This window comes from Ceraceosorus guamensis (genome assembly GCF_003144195.1).
Source record: "Ceraceosorus guamensis strain MCA 4658 unplaced genomic scaffold IE81scaffold_4, whole genome shotgun sequence".
In the NCBI taxonomy this organism is placed as follows: Eukaryota; Fungi; Basidiomycota; class Exobasidiomycetes; order Ceraceosorales; family Ceraceosoraceae; genus Ceraceosorus; species Ceraceosorus guamensis.
The window spans coordinates 56,967-74,947 of NW_020289999.1; the positions used below are offsets into that span (position 1 = coordinate 56,967).

At 58.0% G+C, this 17,981-nt stretch overlaps 7 protein-coding genes across 7 annotated transcripts; 4 read left to right on the top strand and 3 right to left on the bottom strand.

Moving 5' to 3' along the window:
- Nucleotides 1–528: 528 nt before the first annotated feature.
- On the top strand, nt 529–2,436 carry IE81DRAFT_285217 (alpha/beta-hydrolase; the record flags this gene model as incomplete). Its single annotated transcript, XM_025511626.1, has 1 exon — nt 529–2,436. One exon carries the CDS (start codon nt 529–531, stop codon nt 2,434–2,436), a length of 1,908 nt encoding a protein of 635 aa, XP_025372734.1.
- IE81DRAFT_162172 (hypothetical protein) lies at nt 2,282–3,239 on the top strand. Its single transcript, XM_025510545.1, has one exon. The coding sequence runs from the start codon at nt 2,524–2,526 to the stop codon at nt 3,067–3,069; it is 546 nt and encodes a 181-aa protein (XP_025372735.1). The 5' UTR covers nt 2,282–2,523; the 3' UTR covers nt 3,070–3,239.
- On the bottom strand, nt 3,169–6,233 carry IE81DRAFT_336136 (hypothetical protein). The gene is made up of 11 exons (XM_025515468.1): nt 5,436–6,233; nt 5,203–5,352; nt 5,089–5,131; nt 4,891–5,015; nt 4,737–4,813; nt 4,516–4,669; nt 4,258–4,448; nt 4,054–4,187; nt 3,914–3,983; nt 3,639–3,849; nt 3,169–3,558 (listed from the first exon to the last, which is right to left on the bottom strand). The coding sequence occupies exons 1-11, from the start codon at nt 5,745–5,747 to the stop codon at nt 3,259–3,261; spliced, it is 1,767 nt and encodes a 588-aa protein (XP_025372736.1). The 5' UTR covers nt 5,748–6,233; the 3' UTR covers nt 3,169–3,258.
- An 890-nt stretch (nt 6,234–7,123) lies between these two features.
- IE81DRAFT_319864 (isocitrate lyase) lies at nt 7,124–9,564 on the top strand. Its single transcript, XM_025512856.1, has 4 exons — nt 7,124–7,422; nt 7,526–7,805; nt 7,899–9,098; nt 9,190–9,564. Exons 1-4 carry the CDS (start codon nt 7,351–7,353, stop codon nt 9,246–9,248), a joined length of 1,611 nt encoding a protein of 536 aa, XP_025372737.1. The 5' UTR covers nt 7,124–7,350; the 3' UTR covers nt 9,249–9,564.
- On the bottom strand, nt 9,285–10,875 carry IE81DRAFT_162267 (hypothetical protein). The gene is made up of 3 exons (XM_025510546.1): nt 10,561–10,875; nt 9,969–10,444; nt 9,285–9,616 (listed from the first exon to the last, which is right to left on the bottom strand). Exons 1-3 carry the CDS (start codon nt 10,812–10,814, stop codon nt 9,429–9,431), a joined length of 918 nt encoding a protein of 305 aa, XP_025372738.1. The 5' UTR covers nt 10,815–10,875; the 3' UTR covers nt 9,285–9,428.
- A 1,602-nt stretch (nt 10,876–12,477) lies between these two features.
- IE81DRAFT_344482 (acyltransferase ChoActase/COT/CPT) lies at nt 12,478–14,469 on the top strand (the record flags this gene model as incomplete). The annotated part of the gene is made up of 3 exons (XM_025515812.1): nt 12,478–13,130; nt 13,221–13,437; nt 13,504–14,469. 3 exons carry the CDS (start codon nt 12,478–12,480, stop codon nt 14,467–14,469), a joined length of 1,836 nt encoding a protein of 611 aa, XP_025372739.1.
- Nucleotides 14,470–14,861: 392 nt separating this feature from the next.
- Nucleotides 14,862–15,702, bottom strand: IE81DRAFT_162318 (hypothetical protein). The gene is made up of 2 exons (XM_025510547.1): nt 15,694–15,702; nt 14,862–15,605 (listed from the first exon to the last, which is right to left on the bottom strand). Exon 2 carries the CDS (start codon nt 15,506–15,508, stop codon nt 14,963–14,965), a length of 546 nt encoding a protein of 181 aa, XP_025372740.1. The 5' UTR covers nt 15,509–15,605; nt 15,694–15,702; the 3' UTR covers nt 14,862–14,962.
- Nucleotides 15,703–17,981: the final 2,279 nt, after the last annotated feature.

The window sequence follows — 17,981 nt, forward strand, 5'->3', positions numbered from 1 at the left end:
TCAAGCCAAGCTCTCCAACCCCTTCCGCCACCGCGGTTCCCACCATCCGCGTCCCCGATTGCTCCCCTTTACGCATATTCTCTCTCTCACACACACACACACACACACACACTCACTCACTCACTTTCTTGGCGGTGCGTCTTCTCGCACATTCAAATAGCCATCCTTTTTCGACTTCTTTGAGCGGTCTCTTTCCCCCACCACACCGTCACTCTTCCTCTCGCTCCTCTGCTCTCGATCCACCGGTCTAGCCTGCCCATCACTCAAACGGCTCCTCCTTCCCCTTCCCCTAACGCGCACTCGCCCCCCTCTGACACGATGCGCGTCACTTTCATCATTGCGGCTGTGGCCGTGGCTGCAGTGGCAGTCGAGGCCTCGCAGACAGGTCCTCACCCATCGAACCGTATGGAGAAGCGATACTCCAATGCCAAGCGCAACCCTCACCCCGCGCCCGAGCCCTTGTGGCCTTCGTTCAACAACAAGGCCAGCTCTCCCAACGACTGGATCTCCAACGCCATCAACTCCCTGATGGGCGCTGCCAAGCAGCTGGCAGAAATCCCCCTGAGCCAGGTCAGGGCAAACTTCAACGACGCCAAGAAGGCCAATGGCGGCAGAGACCCAGTGATCAGGCCCTCTTTGCTCGACATTCCCACGGTCAACAAGGACACTGGTCTGCCAACGCTGTCCAACGCTTTGGATGGCATTGGCAAGTGGTTGCAGAGCTTTGGTCAGGCACCCACGGTCAAGCTGGCGCAAGGAAGCTACACTGGTCTGCGATCCAACCCCATCTTCCAACAAGAGTGGTTCTTTGGCATCCCCTTTGCACAGCCGCCCACTGGCACCAACCGTTTCAAGTCTCCCATGAAACTGGCAGCCAGCAGCGCATCCTTCAACGCCACCACCCCTCCTCCCGCCTGCCCTCAGCCCAACGGCTACCTCGTCGACTTTGGCAACCCGGCCAACACTCGCTCCGAGGACTGCCTGAACCTCAACATCTGGTCGCCCGTCGGTGCAAGCTCTGGCAACCTGGGCAAGCTGCCCGTGCTGTTCTGGCTGTACGGTGGCGGTGAGATTGGTAACTGGGCCAACGCATACAACTCTAGCGCCCTCGTTCTGCAATCCATCCTTCAACTGCAACCCATGATCGTCGTCACGCCCAACTACCGCGGCAACTCGTTCGGCTTCCTCGCAGGCGAACGTGTCTCGAGGGGTGAAGGTGGCGCCGTGCTCAACGCCGGTCTGCAAGACGTCACTGCTGCTCTCGAGTGGACGCGCGACAACATTGCTGCTTTCGGTGGTGACCCCAACAAGATCACCCTGGCTGGTCAGTCTTCCGGTGCCTTCAACGTCGGTGCTCAGATGCTCAAGGACGGAAAGAACGCTGGCGCCAAGCCCATCTACCGTGCTGCCATCATGCTCTCCGGATCCCCCGCCACCGAGCCTGCACCCAAGTCCGACAGCGCCTTTGCCGAGGAGAACTACAAGCGTGTGTGCGCTGCTCTTCAGCTCGGAAACCGAATCAGCAACGAGCAGTACGACTGCACCATCGACCAGCTCCGAGGCGTCGACGCCATCAAGCTCGGCGAGGCCGCCTTCTGGCCAAGCACCACGCCCAACCCTTCGATCGGATGGATCCAAGGACCTCGCTACTACGCCGGTAACCAGCCTTTCCAGCCTACTCAGGATGGCGTGTACCACCGTGACGGTGCCATCGCTCAGATCCGCCGTGGCGAGTGGCCAGATGTGCCTCTCCTCACCGGTAACGTTCGTGACGAGGGCACCATCTTTGTCTCGCACAGCATGGATGCCGCCGGGCTGGCTGGCAACCTCAAGACCATCGGCTTCACCGACCCTACCCAGGCGGGCGTCGATGACTTGGTGAACAAGATCATTGCGGCTTACCCCGACGACCCTTCGCAAGGTGCTCCTTACTGGCCCGGCTACACGTCCAAGACTTCTCGCTTCGGCAACGGCAACCAATTCGAGCGTCTCGCCGCCATTCTGGGTGACTTTGCTTTCGTCAGCAAGCGTCGCTTCATGCTCAACGCTTACGTCGGTGACGATGGCATGAAGGGAATGAAGTCTCCAGTCTGGTCCTACTTTTTCAACGAGACGTTCAACATTCCCAACCCTCAAGACTGGGTGGGCATCACCCACGGTTCCGACCCTCCAGCATGGTTCGCTGCCTACAACTTTGCGCCCAACCTTCCTTACCTGCCCGCATCCGCAGTGTCGTACCAAGCTTCCAAGAGCATGGTCGCCTTTGTGAACAAGATGAACCCCAACGCTTTCGGCAACCTGAACTGGCCTCAGTACACCAAGAACAACAAGGTGCAGATGGTCATGAACGGTATCCCTTCCATCATGGGCGACACTTACCGTCCCCAGATGAAGATCTTCACCGACGACCCTGCCCCACGCCTTTCCAACAACTAAAAGGCGCGAGGCTCTCGCGCAGGCAACTTGTTGGGAACCTTTTTCTTCCTTTCGAAAAGCAGCATTCATCTATACACACAAAACGTCATGGACCATTCTTTCACCTTGCTCGGCCTTCCAAAAGAAGAGCCCCGGGCGCCATTGGGATTTGGAACTTCTTGTATATGCGCGCGCGCGACATCGTCTCGCTCATACCATCATCACCACCGCCTGCCTTCCTGCCTGCCTTTTTTTTTTTCCCGCATCCAATTTCGCTTTCTATACAAGACTTGTCCTCGCGCTCGTCCAACCATTTACCTTTCTAATGGCAATAAAGATTGCCCCCCCCCCTCGTCGATTAGCGCGCTGTTCTGCACAGCGCCTAGCTCTTGTTCTTTTCTTTGTTCCACACACAACACACACACACACACCTCCCTACTCTGCGATCGCAAAAGCGACACGACGCAAATAACACCTAGTCATCCGCCCACGCCTCGTCCTCGAATGTGTTGCGCGCGCGCGCGCGTGTGCGAGTCGCGATCCTACTGCCTGCAGCGATCAAATCGGGCTTGGTCGACTGCGATTGGCCCCGCCGATGAGGGCGCCGAGCGTGCCATCGTGTCGACATGTTGCATTGCAATGCGGCTCGCTTAGCCAGTGTTGCCTCTTCTTTGCACGCATGATAAATATTAACGTTGCGGTCGGTGGATTTCTACGAGCGTGCAAGTGTGCTCTCGATTCGCGAGAGCGGTTCGTCGTGCTGACAGCCGCGCCGCCGCGCCCCTTGACTCGTATCACGCCACCCTCTCCTCTCCTCTAATCACATTCGCTTTCATCACTTTCTCATGACCGCCTTTTATTATCCTCCTCCTCCTCCTCCTCCGCCGCATCCCCGCTCATCAGACCTTCCCTCTCTCCGCGTGCGCTGACTGAGGTGGACCTCCGATCGCCTCTCGGCGTAGCTCCTCCATCCTCTTCCTCATCGTCCGAATTCGTCACCGCAAACATGGTCGACGACTCTTGCACGCCGCCCGCGCCTCCCCCTCCGCCCGGTCCAGATCTGACTTGCTGTCGAGCTGGCTTGGCAGACCCTTCCTCCTCCTCATCTTCGTGGTGCGGACCAAATTCGGACACTTCGTAGCCCTGCAGAAAGACGAGGCATCGGATGGGCATTCTCGTCTTGAAAGCCATTCGCTCCGACTCTCTGGCCCCCACCCACTCACCTCTGCTTCCAAGTCATCATCCTGCGCCAACTCGTCGCTCATGCTGAGACGCGCATTGGACCCGGTCGGCCTCCAAACGTACGCAATCGCAGAAAAGACGACAAAGTAGAGCGAGCCGAGCCAACCGTCCATGAGCAGCCACCTGTAAGGCCACGCTTCTGCTGCCGACTCGCCGCCCACGCGAGCAAAGGCTACAGAGGACATTACAAAGCTGTCGTCCCTTGCCGTGGTCAGCCATCGAGCGCGCTACTTTTTGCTTCCTCGCTGATACTTACAAGATGCCAATGGCAACAACGGCGCCCAGCAAGATGCGATACAGCTTGGTGAACATGTTCTTTTTGAAAGCTGCCGCGCGCCGCGTGGGCAGAATGAATCAGTCCTGAGCCACGCGTTCCTTGCGACGTCTGCAGCTCACTCTGTTTGCGCGCCGTCAAGTGCTCAATGGTGCCGTTGAGCGCGTGCAGTGTCCACATCATGAATGTGCTGAGCGTGAAAGCCAGCGGAAAGATGAAGAGGAAAATGAATGCGCCTCCCGAGTCGATGAGGATGCTGTTCGGATGGATGGCAAATCAGCACCATTGCTCGCTGCGCCATCTTTGCGCACCGTATCACGGCTCACAGGACAATGCCCACGCTGTAGAGCACGCCGCAGACAAAGTGTATGCCCGTCAAAATTTGAACGCGCCGCATGACTGGACCGATGGACGGTCTGACGACGCTCAGTCCCATGCTGACGCAGAGCAGAATGGCCAATGAAGCCGAAGTCTTTGTAGCGTCCAGCACGGATGTGAGTACGAGCAAGAAGCGCGCCTAGTAGGGAGTTGCACGCCGAGTGATCAGCTCGGAAAGACGGTCAAGCATCGCCTCCTACACTCACAGTGCCAGTCACGCTGCTCTTTCCCTCCAGACTGCTGATGCTCCAAAAGTCTATGAGGTGCGTGTTCAAGAACCGCTGATAGCCCCACGTGGCTGCTGTCGACACGACCATCAGGCCCAACAGACCAGAGATAAAGTACTGCACCATCAACAAGCTGCAATGGAAGGTGCAAAGCGTCAACGACCCAAGCGCAACGAGTGCGAATGATTGCGGCTTCTCACTCGTCCCTATGCTTGACGCAGAGGTAGCCCCAGTAGGCACCAAGCAGGATGTATGCGCATGTAAGGGCAAAGTAGAACTGCGTGGGCAGCAGCGAGCGCGATGACTGTCAGATTGCACGCTCAGTGCAGCTGCGACTATTTCCTCGACACGCACCTGAAGCTTGGGCCACTCGCCCGCTGGCAGATTGCCCTCGAAAGAGTTGTGGAAGAAGATCCTGCCTGCAAATTTGGCATCCTCTCGACTTCCATCCGGCGTGGTTGAGGAGAGGGGCACGGCAGCTACAGCAGAGACGTGGACCACGACTTTAGCCTTCAAAACCGTCCTCTGCTTACGCGAGCTCCGCAGCCTCACCCGCACCAACGCAATAGTAGCCCATCTTTGTGACGGGGTACACCTAAAGGTGCCCAAAGAAGAGTGGTGTGAGTGCATGCTCGCACGCAAAGGTCTGGTGCGCTCCCAACTCACGACGCTCTTGACTTTGCCCTGCTCCAAGTCGACGCGATTGCGAACGATTGAAGTTCCATTGATGTCGCCATCCACCAAAAAGTTTCCTTGCTCCTCCAAGGAGCAGAGACCGGCATTGACTGCAGGCGCAGTACAAACATACGTGCGCATCTGGGGGGGAAGGCTCAGTCAGCCGAGACGACAGAGGAGATGGAAGCAGGAGCCTGGCTGGGGAGCGCACGCGCTACACTCACCCTCGTACCAAAGGCATCCTTTCCCTCGCTTGTCTTGCCGAGCCTATCGAAATCCTTGTAATCATAGACGATGGTGGCGACGGTTCCCATGTTGCTGGTAGCGTTCAACTGAAGCTCCACGCTGGTATTGCTGCCTGGCCACATGCCGGAGCATGTTTGAAGCAGCGGATCCAACGAATCCAATTTGACCTGGTATGCTGCGACTCCACCCAGGTGGCTGAGCAGGCACAGCGTCGTCAAGCATAGCAGCAGCCATGTAAATGTGGCTGAGCGAGGACTTTGGCGGCTTGATCGTCGTGCCGGCAACAACATGTTGGTTGTGGTGAGAGTCAGGAGTGCAGAGAACAATTAGCGATTTGGAGCCGACTCTGCTAGGATCCGATACCTGACTCGCGCTCCAGTGTGCTCAGACTACCTGCGCACTGCTGGTGACTCGCGTGATTCCTCTTGATCTCGAGTGACGATCTGCCTTAACTGTCGTGCACCTTTGAATGCCGTCGAGCTCGCTCCTTGTGCGCGCGCGCGCGAGGGTGGCGATGAGCGCTATTTTGGAAGGATGCTAGGGAATGACTCTGGTGCCAAAGCGAATCGGTTTGACCTGCTAATTGGATTGCGCCAAAGATGAGAGAGACGGCTCGCAGGATATGAGACCGCGTGTGCGTGGGCTACGGCACGGTCCGCCGTGAGTCAAAGAGTCAGAGTCAATCGCCAAGATTGAAGGGTCAGTCGCGGGGAGTCGTGAGTCTGATGAGTACGTATACGTGGTTCGTGACGCCGAAATCTCAGCGAGGGACTCCATCGCTTGCGCCGTGTGATCTGACCGCGGACCGCGGGGGTGGAAGCTGGCTGACCCCATGTACGTACGCAGAGCCGTGTGGCTGTGAGAGAAGGCCAACCAGCACGTGATAAATCTCGAGACAGGCCTAGTCAGAAGGTTCTCGAGCTTCACGCGACTCACCTCCCCGCGCACGTGGCTTTACCCCTTTACTCACCACCCACGAAACACCCGCATCGTCCTGATCCGCTTGTGCCGCGACATGTTTCGTGAGCGCGTGAGAGAGCGGCCGCGCTGATGATGCGGGTGTGCATGGCGTCTCCCTGAAATCACGAATCACGACGAGACGCGGTGAGGCTCGCTTTGTGCTTGTGCTTGTCTGCGGTGAGGCATCGGCATCGGCATCGGCAGTCTGAAGAGTCATCGCGAGTCGAATGAATTTACGATTGACGAGACATATGTGGTCTCGCGCGCATGGCCAAGATGAGCGGTCGTACGCGAGTCTTACGGTTCCAACTGAACAATCAAGAGTAACGAGTGGTGAGTCATGCCAAGAGCGACTTTCGTGAGATGGGCAGTATAGCAGGCGGGATTGGGAGTGGACAAGCCAGCCAGCCAGCCCCTTGGGGGAGAGAGATGTTTGGCTGCAGTGTGTCACGCGAGGGGTCAGCGGTCAGCGGTCAGCGGTCAGCGGTCAGCAGGGCCCCCTCTGAGCCGGCTCGGAGTGGAGGATGGATGAGCAGGAGAGCAGGCGCGCAGACGTGCAGGCGTGCGTGCTGCACCTGCTTGATGCGGGCATGGCATGGCAGCTAGGCAGCCTGGCGGGCGCGCGCCTTCCAATCGGAATCACACGCCAAACGTGTATGCGGGCAGGGGAGGGTGCATACACGCCTCCCTGCTCACCCGAACCAAGCTCCTCCCTGCTTTTCCCCGCTTCGTCCGGTATCTACATAAAGCGGCCCCCCTGCCCTTCTTCTCGTCTTTTCGCGACCCTCACGACCGCATCCTCATCATCATAAGCTCGACATTCTGCTCACGAGCTCGTCGTACGATCCCGTTCACACAGACCTTGCACGCGCATCTACAAACACACACACACCCACACCCAAAGTCAAGATCACCTCCCTTGTCAAGAAGATCATGGGCTTCGACGCCAGCACCGAAGAGAAGGCTTTCCAGGCCGAGGTCGAGGCCGTCAAGCAATGGTGGAAGGTGAGCGGGCGCTGCGAGGTCCTGTCCAATCGTACGCATAGTCGATGGCTGACTTGATCCCCATCGCATTGCCCCCCCCCCCCCCCCCTTCTCCCGTCTACAGTCTCCCCGCTTCTCGCGCACGAAGCGCCCTTACACCGCTGAGCAGGTAGTGTCCAAGCGCGGTACTCTTCCCATTCAGTACCCTTCCAATGACCAGGGCAAGAAGCTGTGGAAGGTGCTGGAAGGTCACGCGGCAAAGGGAACGCCCAGCCACACTTATGGTGCGCTGGACCCTGTCCAGGTCACGCAGATGGCAAAGTACCTCGAGACTGTCTACGTATCTGGCTGGCAGAGCAGCTCCACCGCCAGCTCCACCAACGAGCCCGGTCCTGATCTGGCTGGTGAGTTGCAAGGCTCGTCCGAGCGGGGAGAGGGGTGGGCGCATTTCCTGGGGTGCACATGATCCGCCTGACATCTCGTTGCGCTCTTGATAGACTACCCCTACAACACTGTGCCTCTCAAGGTCGAGCATCTGTTCCAGGCTCAGCTCTTTCACGATCGCAAGCAGCGCGAGAGCCGTGCAGGTCTCGCTCCTGCTGATCGCGCCAAGGTTCCTTACGTCGACTATCTGCGCCCTATTGTCGCTGATGCCGACACTGGGCACGGTGGTCTGACTGCCGTGATGAAGCTGACGAAGCTCTTTGTCGAAAAGGGTGCAGCAGGAATCCACATTGAGGATCAAGCTCCAGGCACGAAAAAGTGCGGTCACATGGCCGGAAAGGTGTTGGTGCCAATCTCTGAGCACATCAATCGTCTGGTCGCCATTCGTCTCCAGTACGACATTATGGGCGTCGAGAACCTCGTCGTTGCTCGTACCGACTCCGAGGCTGCTACCCTCATCACCACCAACGTCGATGAGCGCGACCACAGCTTCATCCTGGGCACCACCAACTCTGCCCTTCCTCCTCTCGTCGATGTCCTCACAAAGGCAGAGGCAGAAGGCAAGAGCGGCGATGCGCTCGCAGCCATCGAGGCCGAATGGACCGCAGCTGCCGACTTGAAGCTCTTCTCTACTGCCGTTGCGGAAGAGCTGAAGAAGCGCGGAGGAAATGCCGAAGCTTTCCTCGCCGAGGCTTCCGGAAAGTCGAACAAGGTCGCGCGTCAAATCGCCACCAAGCACGGCATCGACGGACACAGCTTCTTTTGGGACTGGGACGGACCTCGTACCCGCGAGGGCTACTACCAGTACCAAGGAGGAACACAATGCGCCGTCAACCGTGCCATTGCCTTTGCTCCTCACTCTGACTTGATCTGGATGGAGACCAAGTCCCCCATCCTCGCTCAAGCCAAGGAGTTTTCCGAGGGAGTTCGCAGCGCTGTTCCAGGACAATGGTTGGCCTACAACCTCTCCCCTTCCTTCAACTGGGACGCTGCCAAGCTGAACACGGACCAGATGAAGTCTTATGTCTGGGAGCTGGGCAAGCTGGGTTTCGTCTGGCAATTCATCACTCTGGCCGGTCTGCACTCCAACGCCTACATCTCCGACCACTTTGCAAAGGGCTTCTCCACCGAAGGAATGAAGGCTTACGTCGAGCTCGTCCAGCGAAGAGAGAGGGAGATTGGCTGCGATGTCCTCACTCATCAAAAGTGGTCCGGTGCGGAATACGTCGACAACCTGCTCAAGACCGTCACTGGTAAGTTTAGCGCGCGCGCGCGCAGACAGTTTCTTGGTGTGATGGGACGACCTGTCGCTCATTCGTGCACACCCTTTATCTTTGCAAACAGGCGGTATCTCCAGCACGGCAGCCATGGGCGGTTACAACAGCGAGTCCCAATTCAAGTAGACGAAGGGACCTGCATTGAGAAGAGACGCAGCAACATGTCGCGTAGCGGAAAACAATGTTCCTCGTATCTGAGTCTACGGCAAGCACCCGACGGGAAGCGCGCATCGAGCCGCCGCCGCCGCCGCCGCCGCTCTTTGTGCTTCCTTGGGCTTTTGACCCATCTCCTCTCCTTCTCTAATGTCATGACTGTCTCATCCGCGTTGCTCGTGATTTCCGTGGCTGGGGGGCGCTGCAAAGGTTGCGTGTGCCCGTTCTGGATAAGCTGTATTGTTTACGGGCATGTGCACGGATACTACTGTTACATGGGAGCAAACCGAGCGGACAGTTCGCTTCACAACGAGCAGCTCCTCGTGACCGAGCATGAACGGCTGCGGAACTATAGCTGAGCAGCAGCAGCAGCAGCAGCAGCAGCAGGCTGTTGCGCCGTATTCGGCGAGGTGGCTCGCGCTTGCTGCGCACCCGACGAGCCCTGCGTAGCTTCCTCGTCCAACTTTGGCAATTGGGCATCCCTCTCATCCACACCGAGCAAGCTGACTCCTTCCAGCTCAGCATCTGCCGGTGGATTCTCGTCCGCCGCACCTGCTGCCGCGTGCGATGCCGAACTGATGCGCGTCTCCACACCCCCGCCCGTCGAGGGTAGATTGGGAGCCGAAGGAGCTGGATGAAGCTCTGCGCTCACTTGCACTTGAGCTTCGCCGGTCGTGCTGCTGCTGCTGCTGCTGCTGCTCGGGGGCAGAGGAGTGGATGATTGGGTGATGGATTGCGAGACGGGCTGCACACCGGTCGATGCGGGAGGCGCGCCAAGATCGACTTGCTCATCCACTTGCATCGCAGCTCCCGTACCATCCACAAACGGCGCACCGCCGCTGCTCGCATCTCCGCTCGCTTGACCGATCCGATCATGAAGGTCCATGGGCGTATCTGCGCTCGTGTGGCCGCTGTTGTGACTGTGCGTAGCTGCTGCTTCTGCTTCTGCCTGCACTTGGACTGCTTGAGCTTCTGCTTGGGCAAGCGCTTCTGCTTCTACAGCAGCTACTTCAGCCTGCGCTTCTTCACCTCTAGGTTCGTCTGCGCTCTCGGGAAATGTGACAGTGTGTCCCGTATTGACCCATTTGAGCATCTTGTAGGACGAGCTGCTGCTGCTGCTGCTATCCGCTCCTGCCGATGCCGCAGATACGCGCTGTCTCCTCCAGACGCTGGATGGGGGCGGGCAGGCGTATGGGCCAGCAGTAGGCAAACGCAAAAGTACTTGAACATGACGATCGCAACGCTTGTATGCCACGCTCACGCTCACGCTCGCTCGCGCACTCACACTACCGGCTCCCTGGGCAACTTTTTAGCCTCGCTATCGAGATTCGCCACGAACCTGCCTCCGTGTCTTTGCATGGTGAAGCAAGCGCTTGGGAGAGGGGGGGTTGGCGCGCGCAATGGGCAAGTCGCGTGGTGCGGTGACGTTTGGCTGGCGGGCCTCTTGCGCGCGGCTCCTCTGAGGCGATCTCGGAGCGGGGCGAGCGTGCGCAGCTGCACCCGATTTGAATCTTGACTCACGACTGTGGTGCTCGTCATGCAAAGGGAGCAAGCAGCGAGAAGGATGAGCGTGTCGCGTACGCGTGTGCGTGTGCGTATCGCACAAGGTGTATCGGCGCGCCCGCCATGCTACCAGACATGTGATCGGTCACGTGGGTCTCGAGATGAAGGCGTGCGCCTGATTCATGCATGCATGCGCACGAGAGGGCAGTCAAAAGTCACGAGTCACGATCGAGTTGCTTCGCGCGCGCCCCTAGCTCCGGTCCGCTTTGCAGCATTCAGCATTCACGTGATTCAGTTCGATCGGGTTGAGCCGGTGCAGCCGGGATGACGTACGCGGGGCAAAGACGATAAGATTGACCGCGGGGGCGGGCAGCTGCGGGGCCAGCACGCGCAGATATCCGTGGCATGTCCGAGTCCGAGTGCGAAAAGTTCGATGCATGGATGGCATGCAGCAGGGGAAATGACGAATGAGCGTCGTCGAGCAAGCGTTCGTTCAGATTCACACTCACACTTGACTCGAAAGGCACGAGATTCGCTCCGGAAAGTAGAAGAGGTGCGTGCTCTGGCCAGACAGACGTTGGTCAGGAGCGAGCTTGAGTGAGCAAGCTAGAATAAGTGAAGGAGCATGCGCGAATCACGTGAATGAGGAGGCTTCTCGATCTGATGCACGCTGCCGCGCTAGCACTCGTGACTCGCAGGCTTAACAGCTAGCTGGTGCAAAAAGAAAAGAGGGCCGATCGATGTCCTGCTTTGCCTTGCTTTGCTTTTTGCTTTGCCTTGCCTTGCCTACACCTTTTTCACTTTCACGAGCATGCTCGACTCGCAGTCGTGGTGACACGTGATTGCGATAGAGTCCATGATTCACGGGTGGTGACTGATCCGAGGTCAAGCTACTTGGAATTGAACTCGGGAATGTGAATGTGAATGTGATACACCAAAGGGTTTTGCGACTTTTTACGGTGTGCGCAAGTCACAAGTCACACGAGTTACAAGAGTACGAGAAGTGGCCGGCCGGGCAAGGTGTGCGCGAGTCGCGAGTATCGTGGAGCGGGGAGCCACATGTAGTGTACGCAGTGTGGAGGAAGGGGGGGGGGGGGGGCATTTCACACTCGTGACTGCATGGAGAGCCGGCTGGATGTCAGCTGGATGCACCGGCAAACCGGCTGATTGAACTCGATCTGTGATGACGCGCGAATCGTGAGTCCGAGTGAGAGGTGTGGCTGGCTGCTGGCTGCGTGTCTGCTGTGCCTGTTGTGCCTGCTGTGTTGTGCTGTGCTGTGCTGTGCGCTGTTCGTGGTTCACGCTTGTCTCTTCTGCCTGCCCGCCTGCATGCCTGCCTGCCTGCCACTTCTGGCACCGACATGACGTTCATGCATGCAGATCCCATGCATCCACCCTTTCTTCTGCCCAAAGCCAAGCTCGAGGAGCGCAACAGCCGCCCACCCTTTCACACACACACACACACACTTGCCCTCTTGTTCACCACCATCATCACCTCACACCTGGCTCCAAGCACACCTCACGCGCTCAGACAAGGCTTGTGATCGAGTGACGCACTCTTTACACCTGCGCGCATACAAGCTACCCAATGCACTCCATCGCCCTCGGACGCATCGCACGCCCTGCGCTTCGTCCGACCCTCCTGACATCCAGCACTGCTTCCTCACCAAAGACATTCTCAAACACTTCGACTTGCGCCATGCTATTGAAAGCGGACACTGTTGCGGGGGGCAAGGGTCCCCTTTTGGCAGGTCAATCCAGCTTGCCCTCTCTTCCCGTTCCTCCGCTCGAACAGACTTTCAAAAAGTATCTGCGCACCACCGAACCTCACCTCAGTTCGGCCGAGTATGAAGCTACGAAAAAGGCAGTAGAGAGCGCACTTTCCGGCTCAGATTCGAAAACGTTTGGCGAATTGCAAAAGAGGTTGCAAGCTCGTGCTGCGGACCCAAAGCAGGAAGGCAACTGGCTGGCTGCGTGGTGGAACGAAGCAGCATACATGGGCTACAGAGATCCCGTGGTGCCTTACGTCTCTTACTTTTACGCTCACAAGGATGACAAGAACCGCAAGACCGGCGTGAGCCGCGCAGCCTCGCAGCTCAAAGCCATCCTGGCATTCCGGAAATTAGTCGAGAGCGAAGAGCTGACGCCGGAAAAGACAAAGGCTGGACCAATGTGCAGCGCTTCTTACCCGTGGATGTTCAACTCTTGCAGACTGCCGGTCAAACCCGTGGACCAGGCCACCAAGGCCGATCCTCGCGAGAACAATCACGTAGTCGTGGCCCACAAGGGTCACTTTTATGAGTTTGAGCTGGTCGTCGATGGTCAGGAACTCAGCGCGAGCGAGATCGAGAGGTGAGTCGACGCGATAAGTGGGACGGGTGTGTGTGTGTGCGCGATGGTGTCGCGATGCTGACACGTATGGCGCTCACCCCACTATTGCAGCCAATTGCAAGCCGTCCTGGCCGAAAACGTCGAAGCAGCTGCAAAGCCCATCGGCGCCCTCACTTCCGACAATCGCGACAAGTGGACTGATGCTAGAGAGGCGCTCCTTGCCGTAGGTAATGGTGGAGGCGCCAAGAACAAGGATGCTTTGGCGCGAATCGAGAGCGCAGTAATCGTCGTCGCGCTCGACGAAGCGCCCGTGCGAACAATCGAGGAGGTGAGCAGCGGCACGACTCGAGAGCGCCGCCGTGCGCATGCTGACACGCATCCTCACCTCCGGCAGCGTTCGTGGGCTCTTTGGTGGGGCGATGGCAAGAACCGCTTCTACGACAAGCAACAGCTGATCGTGTCGTCGAACGGAAAGAGCGGATACATGGGAGAGCACTCCACCATGGATGGTACGCCCACGCTGCGCATGAACGACTTTGTGCTCTCTGCCCTCGCTGCCAACAAGATCGATTTGGGCGCGACGGGTACGCGCGACTCTTTCCCCAAGCCAAAGAGATTGGAGTGGCAACTCGATGGCAACGTCGAGGCGCGCATCGAGGACTCGCTCAAGGCCTTCGAGGCGCTCAAGGCGAAGCACGATTTGGCCATCTTGGACTTTCAAGGATACGGCAAGGAGGCCATCAAAAAGTACAAGTGCAGCCCGGATGCTTGGGTGCAGATGGTCATCCAGCTGGCCTACTTTAAAATGTTTGGCAAACCCTGCCCCACGTACGAGTCTGCGCAGACGAGAAAATTCAAGTTTGGCAGAACGGAGACGATCAGGAGTGCTAGCGCGGAGAGTTTGGCTTTCGTCAAGGCCATGGAGGCGGATGGTGCGAGCGACGAGGAGAGGGCGAAGCTCTTCCAAGCCGCTGTCAAGCAGCACTTGACGTACGCCAAGGAGGCGGCGGATGGACAAGGAGTGGATCGACACTTGTTTGGTCTCAAGAAGCTGCTAAAGGAAGGCGAAGCGCTGCCAGAGCTGTACAAGGACGCAGCGTACGCAAAGACGTCCAACTGGAACCTGTCCACCTCTCAAATCTCGAGCGAAAGCTTCGACGCGTGGGGTTATGGAGAAGTGGTGCCGGACGGCTTCGGATGCGCATACGCCATCAAATCGAACGCGCTCACTTTTACCCTCACTTCGCTCAAACTGGACGCTCCGGCGCTCAGACACTACATCAATGAGTCTGCGCTGGAGCTGAGAGACTTGCACGACCGATTGGCTGCAAAGAGCTCTGGAGGAGGCGCCAAGCTCTAGTCGAGCCATCCGAACGCGTGTGCGTGGCACGTCTCGCTTCGACAGCTCCAAGTTCGTCCCCCAAGACGTGCGCATCTCTTTCTTTCTGCACTCTCTCGATTGTTTATTACCGCAACCCATTGTTTGCAATGCTTATTGTTGCTTCTGGCCCACTCCCCCTACGCACAACGCACGTATTGTGCCTTTTTGTCTGTACCGTGTCCATTCGATAGACGCTACCGAGTGGCGCTCTCGAGATGCTAGCTTTTGTGAGTTGACTTGACCCTCCGTCGGCGTGCTTGCTACATTCATCACTTCGCTCGCGCCCACTCACTCGAGCCCTGCTAGCGTCGAGACGTGCACGGCGCGGGCGGGCGCATCTCTTGCCGCATGTGATTGTTTGGCGCCGGCGTACGCGCGCACGGACTTGCTGGGGAGGTTAGAGAGTCGCTGATGGAGCAGGAAGTTGTAAGCCTCGAGAGATTTCGGGACGAGGTCGGTCGGCGGAGAAGAGTCAAGAGTCCAGAGTGCACAAGGATATTCGTCGGGCGATTTCCACGATTTGCTGTTGCGTGACGTCAGCGTCAGAGCGTTGCCTTTGCCGTTTGCTGCTGCCGTTGCCTTTGCCGTTGCCGTTGCGCCGCGACGCTCGGGCGGAGTCTGGAGAGCGCCGCGAGTCGTTGAGCGACGAAGATGAGGATGAAGCCCCCGAGCGAAGTCGTGAGTCGCGAGTCGCGATCGCGTTGTGAACGCTCGCTCGCGACTCTTTTTGCGGCTTTGAGTGGTGCGCTCTTCTTACCCGCAGGGACGAGGCCCGCCGCGACCCTTGTAGGAGCAGAACAGGAGAACACAAATCCATCTCCGAAGGCTTGGCACGAAGCGAACAAACAGGCTTGGAGGAACGTGTAGCGCGGATGCAATTAATTGCTGGCTGGGGCGGAAGCGCTCGCTCGCTGCCTGTCCTTGGGGAGCAAGCGGCAATCGTCCGGTCACGAGTCGAGACGCAAAGGCAAAGGCGCCAGCCACGTTGTGAGCGAACCTGTTCAACCTTGGAGCGCATTCAATCCATCGACCGACCGACAAAGCCAACGGGCCGTATATAGCAACAGCAGCATCGACCAGCAGTTCTGAAGAGTCACAAGTCTTGATCAAATGCGCTATATGAAAAGCCCGCGCGGCCGGTGTCAGCATGGGCAATCGAGCGGCAGATCTGCTAGTGTGCGGGCACTTTCTCGCTGCACGCACGCAATTGTGATTGAAATTCAGTCGCACGAAACAAATGGAGAAGCAAGCCGCGGAAAGCGTTCGCGTAAAACGCCGTGCTGTGTTCCTGCCTGCCGCCCAGCTGATGCTGCGCTGCGCTATAGTCTGACTTGAATGGAGGCATGGGCTCTGCTGCTGCATGACGGCGAATCGGAGCCTAGCTGCTGCTGATGCTGGAACTCGACTCGTGACTGTTTCGGGTGCCGATCGAGAGTTTGAGTGTGTGTGTGTGCATGGCGCGGCGTTGCAAACCACGAATCACAAAATGTCAAATGCTGGCTTCCCATTTGATTTGCGCCAGCGAAGCAGCAGCTACCTGTACATCACTCGTTAGAGTAGGTCAGGATGAGAGTAGTCGTCAGTCGTGAGTAGAGGCCAGCGCCGGGCAGGCTGATGGTGGTGCTGCATGGACGCGTCTGTAAATTAGACTCCAGTCGGGCTCGGATTCGGGTTCGGGCTCGGGCCCTGCTCAATCTACGAACCTCTACGTCGTCGCGATCGAGCGGAGGTTGAGCCGCTGCAATCGAGACTAACGAGTGATGTATACGACTGCTTGTTCCATCTTCGAAATGAAGGGAGGGCCGGGAAAGAGGAGCATGACCGCTACAACATTCGCGAGTGCATTAGTAGTAGGTGCTATACAGCGATGAGACTTGATGGGTACGCCGCGGAGCTGTACGGGTGATGTGCTGCGTGTACCTTAAGGCGCCTCGCATTGGCAGGAAGCCGCGCGCATGATGCTGTGGCGTATGAGTTGGGTGCGCGGGTGGCCTTTGAAGATAGACGGCCGCGGCGTGGCACCCAGCCAGCCATGCCATGCAGCGCAGCGCTGCGATGCGAGCTTACCCGTGCTTGGATGGTGCATGGCGGGTGCTGGCTGCGCCGGACGATGGACGTCTGCTTGAGTGCTGCCTATACACGAGTACCGGCACACGTTCGACTATGAAGGCGCCGTTCAGGGCAGCCATGCAAGCTCTTCCATCCAGCTATGGGCAAAGAACCGTGAAGCAGCAGCAGCAGCAACAGCCGCTTTTGACCCCGATGTAAGTCGTGAGTGAGCATACCGCGATGCCATCTCATCGCAGCGTATGCAAGCAGCCTGACAGCAGACAGACGTGCATAGCGCCAGCAGGCCGTGATCGTGTTCATCTCGTATGCAGTTGCAGTTACCGCGCGTCGCTGTACAGCAGAGGCTGGCGGGCGGATGGCGAGACTCCTGTTCCTAGCCGCCGCGCATACACAATAAGCGCACAGCACACGCACGCACGCACGCACAATTGCGTGCGCACGCTGCGAAACATGTGGCCATCACTCCGACTCACGACTCGCTCTTTGCGAACACCATTAAAGTTGACAGCAACACCCGCCACACCCGCTCAACATCGCGTTTGGGTGGATGTGCTCATCGGCGATTAGGTACCTCACATACTCCGATCAGTCGTCACCGCGAAGCAACTTCAGGCGCTTCATCAGCATAGCACTTTGATCTCCGAATTCCTGCAGGCAGCGGCAGCGCATCCGAGTCGTCTTGACTGCCCGCCCCGCAGTTCGATCCTCGATCCCTCGACGCAAATCTGAGCGCATATATATAGCCAGGGATACTCAAAGGAGCTATCGCAACCTAACTGCGTCTCGGACCTTCGCAGTCGCTCCTCTTAAGTCAGCTGATCCCGATCGGATCGACCTGTTGCACCTTCATAGACTCACACCGCGACCGCCGAGGTACTCGATCGGTCCCGCTCAGCGTATCTTCTTGGCCCCGCACTCCTACACGCATATAGACATATACACACGCATCTGCTGCAATACCTCGGCGCGGTCTCGGATCGGACACTTGTTGGCGAGACGTAGTACGTACGCTCGTCAGCACTCGCGTATGCATTGGTGATTCACCTGAATCAGCCTCGTATCGCACAGCAATAACGCCGCTCATTGCTCTTGCGCGCACACGGTGTCTTGCAAGCAATAAGTATAATATACGTACGCCACCGCGGTGCAGCAGCAGCAGCAGCGATAAGCTCGCTATCGCATTTCAACAATCGTTAATCCTCTCGGCACCTGTGGCCGGGTAAAAGTTGCTGCGATCAGAACCTCTCACCAGCAGCTAGGCCACCATCCGGCATCGTCGCAATCGCCGTCTGAGTCAGCGTCCGCGCAGCCGTGCATTCCTCGCTGCCAAACGCATCTCAGCCCTCGTTCGGATCGATCAGCCAACACAGATCGACGCAAGCGCCCTCGATCGTCTATACAAGCCCGGCATTGCGCTGCCG

Coding starts and splice junctions, on each gene's coding strand:
- IE81DRAFT_162172 (XM_025510545.1), top strand. CDS start 2,524: ATGGACCATTCTTTCACCTTGCTCGGCCTTCCAAAAGAAGAGCCCCGG.
- IE81DRAFT_336136 (XM_025515468.1), bottom strand. CDS start 5,747: ATGTTGTTGCCGGCACGACGATCAAGCCGCCAAAGTCCTCGCTCAGCC. Junction 5,132..5,202: donor AGGGCAAAGTCAAGAGCGTC/GTGAGTTGGGAG, acceptor GGGCACCTTTAG/GTGTACCCCGTCACAAAGAT. Junction 4,814..4,890: donor GCGAGTGGCCCAAGCTTCAG/GTGCGTGTCGAG, acceptor CTGCCCACGCAG/TTCTACTTTGCCCTTACATG.
- IE81DRAFT_319864 (XM_025512856.1), top strand. CDS start 7,351: ATGGGCTTCGACGCCAGCACCGAAGAGAAGGCTTTCCAGGCCGAGGTC. Junction 7,423..7,525: donor CCGTCAAGCAATGGTGGAAG/GTGAGCGGGCGC, acceptor TCCCGTCTACAG/TCTCCCCGCTTCTCGCGCAC. Junction 7,806..7,898: donor GCCCGGTCCTGATCTGGCTG/GTGAGTTGCAAG, acceptor CGCTCTTGATAG/ACTACCCCTACAACACTGTG.
- IE81DRAFT_162267 (XM_025510546.1), bottom strand. CDS start 10,814: ATGACGAGCACCACAGTCGTGAGTCAAGATTCAAATCGGGTGCAGCTG. Junction 10,445..10,560: donor TTGCCCAGGGAGCCGGTAGT/GTGAGTGCGCGA, acceptor GCCCCCATCCAG/CGTCTGGAGGAGACAGCGCG. Junction 9,617..9,968: donor TCCTCTGCCCCCGAGCAGCA/GCAGCAGCAGCA, acceptor ATAGTTCCGCAG/CCGTTCATGCTCGGTCACGA.
- IE81DRAFT_162318 (XM_025510547.1), bottom strand. CDS start 15,508: ATGCGCTCCAAGGTTGAACAGGTTCGCTCACAACGTGGCTGGCGCCTT.